Consider the following 12,769-nt stretch of genomic DNA (forward strand, 5'->3'; position numbering starts at 1 on the left):
AAAAGTTCATAAAAAGAACTATTTTCAATACGAAAAAGTTCAGTGAATTAACGTTTTTTTATACGAAAAAGAACAGAGAATGAATTTGTTTCCATTGGAAAAAAGGTTCAAGGAATTAGTTTTTTCCTTTACGAAAATGTTCAGGGAATGAACGTTTTCTTTACTAGAATTCGCTGTTTCCACATACCCCCTTATGTTTCCCAAAAAAACGTAATCTTAAATTACTTCCATTGTCCTCATGTGGCCCATTGAATTCATCCCTCATAATTCGGAACAAGGATACGATCCATAAAAAATGATGTAATGACGTAAGTAATTGCATAATTGAAATCACACTTCCATCACTCCTCATCATCTTCTCTCTCCTTCTCTGTCATTCCACCCCTATAGAGTGTGTGTGGATCAGATCAAAAGGGCCCAAAATCAAACAAAGTGCTTCTTGACAAAATCCCATCAATGGTCTTTGTTGTATTTAGCCCCTAATAAATATATATGATAATGACGTCATGCCAAAGAGGACTCGATGCGATAAAACAAGATAAGAATCTATTGATTTTGTACACTGCACCCCCAACCCTCCCCGGTTTGCACCGAAAAAAATATGTTGTAAATCATAATTTATGGATATTGAGACAGGGCGACAACTGTGACGATGGGATAACAAATGGCCCGCAATGGATGGCTGACAAGATAACTTGGAGTTAAGTGGTAGCAACCACCTACATTTGAATGTTATTTTTTCTTTCTTGTTTTGGGGAAGTTTAACAGCGCATTTAGGGGTTTTTGGGGTTAATATAGTTGGGAAAAGAACTACCAAATGATGTGTGTGTGTGTGTGTGTGTGTGTGTGTGAGTGGAAAATCCAAGTTGCAAAACTAATATTTTATAGTTAGTCAAGTGAATGCCATGTGTATTCTCTGTGGCATGTGCCAGAGTCCTTTCATAAAACAAACTTTTTCCGGGCCATTTGAAAATGGGCTACCACAGTTCGTTCATATATTCGCTATTACATTATGCATACACACACATATATCAAAAGTAGAACCCCTAGCCCATATATGAATGCGAAAATTGTAGTCTCAAACAATAGAACGCTCAAGGAATCAACGACGAACGGCAAACGGCGACACCATAAAAATATCCGAACTGCAGACAAATTGGATGGCAAAACGGGCAACACAAAAGCCGGCGAGTGTCTAACTGACTGATGGCATACATGAATAATAATAAAAATTAATGCCAATATGGGACACGCGACTGAATTGTGACCGACAAATGGATTGTCCCCTTCTGGGCTTCAATTCAGAGACAGCAGACAAAAATTATGGAAATAAAAAAATAACAGCGGCGAAAATTATTCTGCAATGGGACAGGACAACTCAATTTATTCCCTAAATAAAACTCAAAGAAGAACAACAATAGAAAGGGGTGGCCTTGCTTTGTATTTGAGGTTAAAAGGTAAACATCAAAGGTGTCCCATAACAAAATATTAGCTAAACACACAATTATTAACCTTTTTCCGGACATTTGGCTTTTCTTGTTTTGGGGGACATCCATCCGTTGATGCAAAGTGGATGGATGAAGGCCCAACAATGATGGAGTGTCTGGCCAAATATTTGCCAATTTGATATGATGATGACGTCGACGACGACGGCAATGTTGGTTTTGCCAAAAGGTGTGCCACCAAACAATGGTCAAGGCTGCTAGACTAGTTCCTGCCTTGTCATGGAAGCTGGTTTCTAAGCTGATCTCTTGAGACTATTAAAACAGTTCACATGACCTTCAAATATTTTGTGAAAAAAAAAAAACATTTTCTTCCGTTAAAAAAAACTAGATCCCGAGATCAAAAGGACATAAATTAGCTTTGCTATAAAGTTTAAAAAAGCAAAGAAAATAATTTGAGGCTGGTTTTGTCTACTGCTTCCTAGATGAGATTGAAAACCAGTTCGACATCTTCGGCTACAATGGAACAATAAATAATGGAATTTATTCTGAAAACTTTAACGAAATTTTAATCCATAAACTATGCAACCCCTATGTCAGAATGTACGGCAAAGAACTCACTAAAAAATTAGGGAGAAAAACAAAACAAAAGAATTGAAAAAAAAAATCTTAAATAAAATAAACACCCCTGGATAAGCGGTTTTTTGCTTTTTGAAAGAAATATTTACTAGGTGAAATTTTTGCTAAAGAAAGTTCGCTGCATACTTTTCTTTCTTCTATGATCTTTTCGGTAAAAAAAATGACAAAAATAGAAAAAAGTTCACCGAATGAACTTTTTTGTATAGAGAAAAGTTCATTGAATGAACTTTTTCGTATCGAGAAAAGTTCATCGAATGAACTTTTTCGTATAGAGAAAAGTTCATCGAATGATCTTTTTCGTATAGAAAAACGTTCACCGAACGAACTTTTTCGTATAGAAAAACGTTCACCGAACGAACTTTTTCGTATAGAAAAACGTTCACCGAACGAACTTTTTCGTATAGAAAATCGTTCACCGAACGAACTTTTTCGTATAGAAAAACGTTCACCGAATGACGTTTTTCGTATAGAAAAAAAGTTCACCGAATGACGTTTTTCGTATAGAAAAAAAGTTCACCGAATGACGTTTTTCGTATAGAAAAAAAGTTCACCGAATGACGTTTTTCGTATAGAAAAAAAGTTCACCGAATGACGTTTTTCGTATAGAAAAAAAGTTCACCGAATGACGTTTTTCGTATAGAAAAAAAGTTCACCGAATGACGTTTTTCGTATAGAAAAAAAGTTCACCGAATGACGTTTTTCGTATAGAAAAACGTTCACCGAGTGACGTTTTTCGTATAGAAAAACGTTCACCGAACGAACTTTTTCGTATAGAAAAACGTTCACCGAACGAACTTTATCGTATAGAAAAACGTTCACCGAACGAACTTTTTCGTATAGAAAAACGTTCACCCAATGACGTTTTTCGTATAGAAAAAAAGTTCACCGAATGAACTTTTGCGTATAGAAAAAAGTTGACCGAATGAACTTTTTCGTATTGAAAAACGTTGACCGAACGAACTTTTTCGAACAAACTTTTTCGTATAGAGTAGTTCATCCAATGAACTTTTTCCTATAGAAACCCTTGAATTCCGTAACAAGATTTCTTTCTCCTTGGAAGATTTCTTACCTCTTTGGAGAATAGAACATCTGTGGGTAGAATTTTCTTTTATGGAAAAGTCTCTTTAGAAAATTGATTCGCAATTGAGCTCTTGCTTCCCAGGGTTAATTTTGTTACTATTCCACATTCATTGCAGTTTAATTCATCTCTTCTTTGGTTTCTAATCCCTGGCAACGAACAACCACTGATTAAGAGAAGTCTTTGTCTCTGAAAGTCATTAGAAGCTGATAGGAAAAAGATTCCGTAGAAAAAGCCAACAACAACAAACAGCTGGCATTTAACATCACGATGGCAGTATTTACAGCAAAACTTTTTGCTCTTCCTTCGAGGCTAAGCCATGGCATTTGCTATGAAACGATGACGACAAAGACAGCTACTTTGAAGATGAGCACAACGACGACGATGATGAGGATGATGGAGTGACTTGTGGTCATTTCAATAAAGTCCTTTTACATCAACACATTTTTCCCATTTCAAAGTTGTTAATCAACTAACAAAACAGGCAAACAAACAAACAACGACACACACATATACGGACATCCATAAAAGGATAATAGAAGGATTGTTGGAAAAGTTTCACATGGTCAAATGCAGAGCGGAGAGAGTAGAAAACAAAAAAACAATTCTCTCTAGTATTAAATTGGTTTTTATAATAAAGTGTGTGTTAATAGATATTAGAATGATGAGATGATGAGCAGGAGATGGAGAAGCAGTAGAACAAGAAGAATGCTGCAAATGACACCGGAACGGCATTGCTGATGGTGCTGGCGATTATAATCATCCAGCATGATGGTCATTATGTTAACGTTCCAGTTTGTTTGCTTTGCAACCCCTTGATTCTTCTCCCCCGGTTGAGTATTTATTTCAATTTTAATTGAAAAATTGTGAGAAAAAAATATAGAAAAACAAATGAAAAAACATCACAACAACTAAAGATAAACCTAGGCAGGATTTTGTTGTATGGAATCCTGTTTGATTTTTCAGTTATAAACAAATGCTTAACTAATTGCAAATTTCTAGAGAGCGAGAGGGGTAATTACTGTTTAGCAATAAAAAAGTGATTGTTGCTGCCTACAAATATGGAAATTGTTGTTTTATCAAGGGAGAAGGGAAACATTGAGAACCTCGATGGAGGGGGATTAAGGAGATCAATTTCCAGAAGTTTCAGTTTAGACCCCTATAAATATGCTTTAATTTCTTGTACTTACAAAGGAAACATTAGCACAAATGTTTCTCTGTGGCTAGTTTGTTGTAACGTTAGTTTGTGTGTGTTTTTTTATTAATTACCTGGAATGAGAGAGGAAAGAAAGGAGAAAATTAATATTTTGTGTGAATTTCAAATAAATAGAGCCTTTTTTGATATGCAAGGCAAGGGGAGCAAACATAATGTCTAGGGGGGAGATATTTACAATGCAGGAAAAAAAGCTTAACTATATAATAATATACGTATAGTCATTGGCTTAAGAACATAAGTAATGAGCATGCAGGTGTTTTAATAAAGATGAGAAAGGACCACTATACAATAGCTTCTTCAGAACAATATTTGGTTTCAAAGCTATATACTACCTTATATGCTGGATCCCCTCAGGGGGCTTTCATGCGACATGAAAATATTCAAAGGATTTACAAATCTTTCAAGGAGGGTTTCTCTCGATAAAAAATCTCGAAATGGCATTTTATCGCATAAAGGTCCTGTATAAGGACTTCTACACAGAATTTATGCAATTTTGAAAAATTTTACAGTAGAGGCGGTCTACCTATGATAGGAGCTATCTGAAGGCCTTTCTAAACATTAAACTTGATAAGGCTCAAAAAAGTTGCAGACAAAAATATTTTTCTTTAGAGGATCATTGTAGTTCCTGAAAATTAATACAAAAATTCGCTGTTACGTGTACTATTACGGATCATCCCAAAACGTATCAATAAATATATCCTCCTTTTTATAAATGGTTGGGGTTCCGAAGGAGTGGCCCAATAATGTAAATTTCGAATCTGATCTAAGTTAAAATGCCAGATTTGGACTATATCGAATACATCCTTCCATTTTGTACGAGATAAGTGATCAGTTTTGGAAATTTTTGAAATGTGAGCGAAGTACCCTTTATAGTGGACCGAATTATTTCATTTTCACACTTCATTCTTTACTGAAAAATATCGGGATGTGTAATTGAAAGAAATTTTTAGATATACCAAGTTTGAAAAGAATTACTAAAATTGCTTTGCATTTTATGTTGGAAGAAATATTAGGATGCGTGCGATTTCAAGAAAATTGCGCGCTTATTTCGCATTTTATTGCGAGTTACAGCTATTAAAAGATGTTGACCCGTTATGGGGGAAATACCAGAAGGAGTGGGCCATATACTCTATCTTCACAGAAGTTTTTGTGTTGGCAGAAATATTGGGATGTCTAAAATTTCAAGATGCTCACTTAGTACTTTATAAGCATAATGGATAATTAAAAATTTTGACCCATTGTGGGGGAGGTAGCAGAAGAAGTAGACCTATCTATTTCAAAATCGAATGCTCATCTCTTATTTTATAAGCATATTCATTCTTCTTACCCCTGTGTGGGGAAGGTACCAGAAGGGCCGGATCCATATACTCTATTTTCACAAAAGATCTTGTCCTAGTAAAAATATTAGGATTTGTGAAATCTGAAATTCGTATGCTTATTTGGGATTTTGTAAGCATTTTGGTTATTCTGACCCCTTTGTGTGGGAGGTACCAGAACCTTCACTCCAGATCTTGTGTTGGTAGAAATATTGCGATGTGTGAAATCGGAAGAGAAGTGAATGCTTATTTCGGATTGTATGAGAATTTTGATTATTCAAAAATTTAGAACCCTTTGTGGGGGAGACCCAAAAGGAGTGGGCCGATGTATATTCCGTCTTCACATCAGATCCTGTGCTAGTGAAAATATTGCAATTTGTGAAAATTCAAGACAGGCGCATCCTTATTTCGCGTTTATAAAAGTTATACCAGAAGGAGTGGTCCGATATACTCCATCTTTATACTAGACCTAGAGTTATTAGAAATATTGGGATTTGCGAAATTATAAGACGCTTAGTCCCTTATTTCAAATTTTATAAGCGTTGGGATTATTTAAAATTTTGACCTGTTGTGGGGGAGGTACTTAATGGACCCAACACTGATTGGCAAATTTGGAGAATCTTTTCTTGTTTTATAATTTATTTTTGTGCCCATTTGACCTCTTGTGGTGAAGGTACCAGAAGGAGTGGAACAATATTTCCCAACTCCGAAAACGATCTAAGTTTGACAATAACAATATAATGTACCTAGTTCAGACCAAATCGTATAGTACCTCCAAGAAAATATTTTTTATACCCCCACCATAGTATGGATGATATATTAGATTTGTCATTAAGTTTGTAACACCTTACCTTAATTTTAGACCTCAGAAAGCATATGGAGTCTTGTTCATAGAGCGATATTTGTGGTGAAAAATTGTGTCATAAAGGTCATATGAGGCTTCTCATAAAAATATGATCCCACAAAATATATATTTTTTGATCAGCATACGAGGAAATCACTATAGCTTCCGGACGAAATGAAAAAGGTTGAACAAATATTTATTCAGATTTGTGTTAGGTCTACAGGACTTTTGGCATTGAAAACGGGCCAAATAGGTCCACATTTTGTTATAGCCCCCCATATAGCTGTATCTCCAGATATTCGATATTTATATAATTTTAGCTAAATTTTTTAACAGAATTATTTCTAGGAGTTCGTAATAGGATTTACCTTCTCCGGCAGATAATTGTCTGAAGATCTCTAACTTTTCGTATAGCCATGCACAAATTTAATATTACGATTTTTTTAAAATTTCAAGACATATTGGTGGAGGGTATCAAAAGTTCGACCCTACCTTAACTTAAACTGAATTTTAATAGTATTTATACCCTACAACACTATGTGTTGGGGGTATTATAAGTTTGATTGGCCCAAAAATTATGTAACACCTCGAAATATTGGTTTCCCACATAGGAAAGTATATATGGATCTTCCTAGCTCGCCGAGCTGAGTCGATCTAGCTATGTATGTCCGTCCGTCCGTCTGTCCGTCTGTCCGTCTGTCCATGTTAATTTATAATCACTCTACAGGTCGCAATTATGGCCCGATCTTCACGAAATTTAGAATGGAGGTGGGTCTGGGGTCAGAATAGAACCCTATTTCTTTTGGAGATGATCGCCAAATGTTTAGGGGTTGAAATGGACCAAATACTGAAAAAATGTCGGATTTTGCAGTAGCTTTACAGGTCGCAATTATAGACCAATCGACGCGGAATTTCGCATGTAGCTAGAGTTTAGGGCGGGGAAGAAGCCTACCAATTTGGGTGGTCATCGGATAATATTTAGCGGGTAAAATAGACCATATCTTTTGTGTTGAAAAAATTCAAAATTTTTCACTAAACCGCGAATATTTTAAATCCCGGCGAAATCACAAAGCCATGACAAGGTTACTTCTGATCTTTACATTGATGTTAACATCCAACAAAACGGATATATAGCAAAATATGTGCGATATATACGTTTATCAAAGAAGATATGCTTGAAACATCTCTTATATGTCGAGAACGGCTGAACTGATTTCCACAGTTCTCATTAATTCAGAATGGCCTCTTGGCAGGAAAGAAAAAACGTCTAAAAAAATCTCATGAAAATATCTCTCTAAAGATGAAAATATTGATTTTGTAAAATTTTCTCATATTTTTTTCAATTTTGTCATATTTTTGGCATATTTTCATTTTGAATTAAACATTTGGTAATATTTCTACAGCTAACAAAACTAAGTAGTTGGGATATCAGGATATCATATACAGATCGCATTTATGGCCCGATCCTTAGGAAATTTTGCATGGGGGTAAGATGAGGGTCAGAATAGAACCCTACTCTTTTTGAAGATGATCGCCATATATTTAGGGGTTGAAATGGACCAAAAAACTGCAAAATTGTCTGCAGGTCGTAATTATCGCCCGATTCTCACGCACATTTGAATGGGGGTTACCGGACATTACAAAAGCCAAGCAGTTTTGGATGGCCATCCAAAAATATTCAATATGTGAAATAGTTTGCCAACTTTTGTAGACAAAATACGAAAATGTCCATTCCAGTGACTTTTTGGAGAATTCACAAATATAGGAAAGACGCACTTCTGACTATTTCGTTGAAGAATATAGTCAAATGTCTGTATCTCATATAGATGCGTTTCAATCAAAAACCAATAATAAATGTTAATCTTTTGCCACTTCTGAGAGATTATAGGTCTTTGGGAAATATTGGTTCCAGATCTAGGAAGACCATTTACGTGCAACATCCACCAATAAATTGGAAATGAGCAAATTAGTTAAAGTTGCTATTATTCGAAAATTAGAGAACGAAACCTGATGGTTTTCTTTTATTATTTGTCACAATATCTTGTGGAATTCTTTCGAGTATCTCGCCTATATAAACTGTATGGTTTATTATAGTGTTGTAGGGTATTCAACGGTCGGCCCCGCTCGATTGTAGCCTTTGCTTACTTGTTTTCAACATATTTTTTTAATTGCCAAATTCTTTCCAAATAGTGAAGAGTTTTCAAAGTTCGACCCGACCGATCTTACATGAATTTTACTAATTTTTAATTAAATTTAGTAGAATACCCCTTAAAAATGTTTTCAATAATCCTCAATTATGATTACTATAAAATAACGCGTCGTACGACTTTCTCCCAAAAGTATGCACCATTTATTTGTAAATGCAATTTGTGCAAATTCCAAGCAACACATTAAATTGTCTTCCATGTCTTTTAACGATTTAATTTCTTCCCAATCTCATTCAACAAAATTTAAACAGATGTAAATTATGATATTAAATTTTCGAAAAATGTGTCATTTGCAACCTAACAACGGTACATTGACATTAAGCCATTTAATGGGCTACAAAATCTTCATTTGACAGTTGTTCTCTTTTTTTCCTTCTTATTATCGCCAATACATGTGATGACAGTGTGTTATGGCATTTTTGTCACGCTTTCTCATTGTTATCATTCAATTTTCGACGACTAACCTCCCTTTAGGCCTGTAATGGGACAATCCAACTTTCAGTGTATTCCTGGCTACGAAATTTGCACGTTCCACAACCCCTGAGTGAGAGCCGGCACCCCAACAAGTATTAATTTAAGTGTGCCGCCTTATAGAAATAACATTCGTTATTTATTAAACATTTGCTGTTTGTTCATCCTTTTGTCGCCTCCTCCCTATCCTATCCTATCTATCTATTTATCTGGGTTGCCTATAATGATGTTCTGCTCCGTATGGGGTTGGCGGCGCGCGTTCTGACACTTTTGCGTTGCTCCTTCGGTTTTTTGTTTGAATTTAATAACAATTCACCGAATGAGCTCACATTTTGTATAAAAGGCTCGCTCTTCCGTGTTCTTCCTCATCCACATCATCTCGAAATGGGACATCAGCCAAAGACAATAAAAATAAATCCTAACAAACCGCAAAAAGTCACGTATCCTGGTTTTGTTCGAATTTATTACTTGGAGATGAAAAAAAGAAGAAGAAGAAGAGAAAAAGGAACTAGTTGCCGTTATGTGGCGGCTGCCTGGCTGGGACTGTTTGATGAAATGCCTTACCCCCAAAAAGTGGGTAAAAGACAACAAAAGCATTAACCACTTCTCAGGCAAAGATTTGAAAGCAGGGCGGGCCAATGGCATTATAACGTCGCCTTGGTTTCTTTGGGTCTGGGGTGCGGTTCGTGGTGTTATAGCTGTTGTTGTTGTTGTCCTCCTAAGTATTTAACTTTACTTTCAAGATTGTGTTTAACTATTGTTTACTAAAATCATTCATGCTGCTGTTTTTGTGGTTCCAACTTTTAGTGTGACAGTTAAAAGCATGATCAAGTAGTAATGAATTGAAGTAACACAACAACAACAACAACAACGAAAAAGTAAGAAAATCATTTTGTTTAATGTGCGTGTGTGTGCGAGTTGACACAAGGGACTGAAAATGCTTTTTACGGGATTTTTATATAAATACAAATATCTTGACACTTAAATGGAATGATTTCGCCTTTTTTGTCTCGGGCATTTGATAAGAGGGGTTGGGGGCTATAGAAATAGGCTTTTATTGGTCAATATATTGTTGCAAAGTTGTGAAACGGTCAATTAGTTTGTTTGTCCCCCGGGGAAGGAGGGAGAGAGTGCGAGGAAGAAAAAAGGCCCCTGTAATGGCAAAAGCTTTTTTGGTAATTTTCTAAAAATTAAAAAAGGAACTGTTTCTTTACCGAAGGTCTAGTTGAAATAATATTTGTGCACCAAGGCTAAGAACTTGGCCATTCCCCAAAGGGGAAATTGCTGATTTTTGGCAAATCTAAAATGATTTGCTTAATATTCCCTAAGAGAATTGAAAAAGGAAGCATATGTCAGTTTGCGTCAGCCATATGTCTACATTTAAACAATGAGTGGTGCATACTTTTAGGGGAAATTTCATATGACACGATAAATACTAAAGAAAAAAGTTTGGCTGGGCTGAACTTTTAACAACTTCCACTATTTGAAAAAAAAAACTTGGAAAACGTAAAAAAATGCCTCTATAATTGCAAGCATTGCGAATATCTAGTGTTATAGTTATATGGGGCCATATAAAATTATGAAACTCTAGAGTCAATCCTCTGCCAGAGAAGGCTAGGATTGAAATCTATCTTAAATCATTAAAATACCGTTGTATGAATGCTATACAATAACGTCGACCCATATGGGCAATTACCTTCCAGAGAAGGCGGTGCCTATTATGAATGTTTGTATATGTTTGTACAATGGTGCATACTTTCAGGAGAAACTTTCTATAAAACAAGTAAAGAAGTTGCTGGCCGGGCATAACTTTTTTTACCCTCCACCATATTTGAAGGAGCTCGAATAGCAGGTGTTACATGAACCTTTACAGCCAATCCTCTACCAGAGAAGGCTAGGTTTGAAATCTATCTAAAATCATTAAAATGCCGTTGAATGGATGCGATACAAAAAATTTGGACCCATGTAGCCAATTACCTTCCAGAGAAGGTGGTGTCCATTATATGAAGGATTGTCTATATTTGCACAATGAGTGGTGTATATTTTAGGGGAAACCCCTATGATACAACTATTCACAACAAATGTTATTGAAAACAAGTAAAAAGGCGGCTAAGCTTGCCTGGGCCGAACTATACGTTACGGAAGTTGCTCGCATAATTTAAAGAAACTTCCATTGAAAAAAGAGGCTATAATTTAAAAATTTCCGAATATCCGGTTTTGCAGTTATATGGGGCTGTAGAAAAACATGGATTTCTACAGACAATCGTCTGTCAGAGAAGGTGGTGCCTATTGCTTCAAACACCAAATTTGAAATCTAGGTAATCTAATCATCAAAATATCGTTGTGTGGGGTGCTATTCAAAAACGTGTGAAAATTTAGCTAATATCATCAAAATACGGAACAAAAGGAGGTGCCGAAATATGGGGACTATAATGAATCTGTGCAGGAAATTTTCTGTCAGAGGAGATGGTACCCATTGCGAACTCCAAATACTGAATTTGAAATAATACTGGTGACAAGTGTGTCTAAAATCATCAAAATACCAAATATTGGGAGGTTCCTTTATGCGGGGTCTATACGATTTTCTGTCAGTACCTCCCATAGGAGGTAGCGATATTCTGTTATAGGAGGTAGTAACCACTGCGAACTCCCCATTTCGAATTTGAAATAGTTCTGATAAAAGTTGCGGCTAAAATCGTCACAATACCGAATATAGAGAGGTACCGATTTGTGAGGGCTATACGAAGGCGTGGATCTTTAGAGCAATTTTCTGTCAGAGGAGATAGTTCCCATTACCGACTCCAAATACCAAATTTTAAACAATTCCAGCAAAAAGTGTGCCCTAAATCATCGAAATACAGAATATAGGGAGGGGATTATACCAAAATTTGATCCTACATATATGGACCGTTCTATGAAAGGATGTTTTCTGCATAGAGCACAAACTGCGAATGTACAGCAAATTCGGGTCTAAATTGTGGCTAAAATCGCCGAAACACCTTCAATCTGGCGATACAGTTATATGGGGGCTATACTACAACATCGACCTATATGGTACATTTTCAACCTCGAAAGTCCTGCCTCAAAACACATATGAGTAAAATTTGATTAATCTATTTCATTTCGTTCGGAAGCCAGAGATATTTCCACAGACGGACATACATCCAGACAGACAGGATAGGGGTGGGCTGATATATATTATCTTTACACCAGAAGGGAATCGGATGCTCATTTACTCACTTTTTATGACCTCCATGGTTATTGAAAATTTTAAACCATTTGTAGGGTAGGATTGGTCCGATGTATTCCATCTTCAGACCAGATTTTGTGTTAGTAAAAGTATAAGGATATGAGACACTCCTATACCGACTCCAAATATCCTGAAAATAAGTTAGTTGAAAGAGACCTAAGGTCTAAAACCGTTTTTTCGATGTAGCATCTGTAGCCATGTGACCGAAAAATTATTATTTCGCAAATCCTTGAAAATCAAAGCTATGTTAAATTGAATCATAAGACGGGGGGTCCCATTATGTCTATATCATGAGTGATACACGTA

General features: G+C 35.9%; 1 protein-coding gene across 12 annotated transcripts in view; it reads right to left on the reverse strand.

Moving 5' to 3' along the window:
• LOC101900996 (protein muscleblind) overlaps window positions 1-12,769 on the reverse strand; it is a 277,915-nt gene that overhangs the window by 178,011 nt on the left and 87,135 nt on the right. Inside the window, exon 3 of one of the 12 annotated variants that reach the window (XM_059127647.1) lies at window positions 4,384-4,428. The exons of the other annotated variants lie outside the window; for them this stretch is intronic. Within the exon in view, the coding sequence (XP_058983630.1) occupies window positions 4,399-4,428 (30 nt within the window). The 3' untranslated portion in view covers window positions 4,384-4,398. Of the gene's footprint in view, window positions 1-4,383; window positions 4,429-12,769 lie in introns of those variants that run through there. 12 annotated transcript variants of the gene reach the window in all.

Source organism: Musca domestica, unplaced genomic scaffold (assembly GCF_030504385.1).
Source record: "Musca domestica strain aabys unplaced genomic scaffold, Musca_domestica.polishedcontigs.V.1.1 46, whole genome shotgun sequence".
Classification (NCBI taxonomy): Eukaryota; Metazoa; Arthropoda; class Insecta; order Diptera; family Muscidae; genus Musca; species Musca domestica.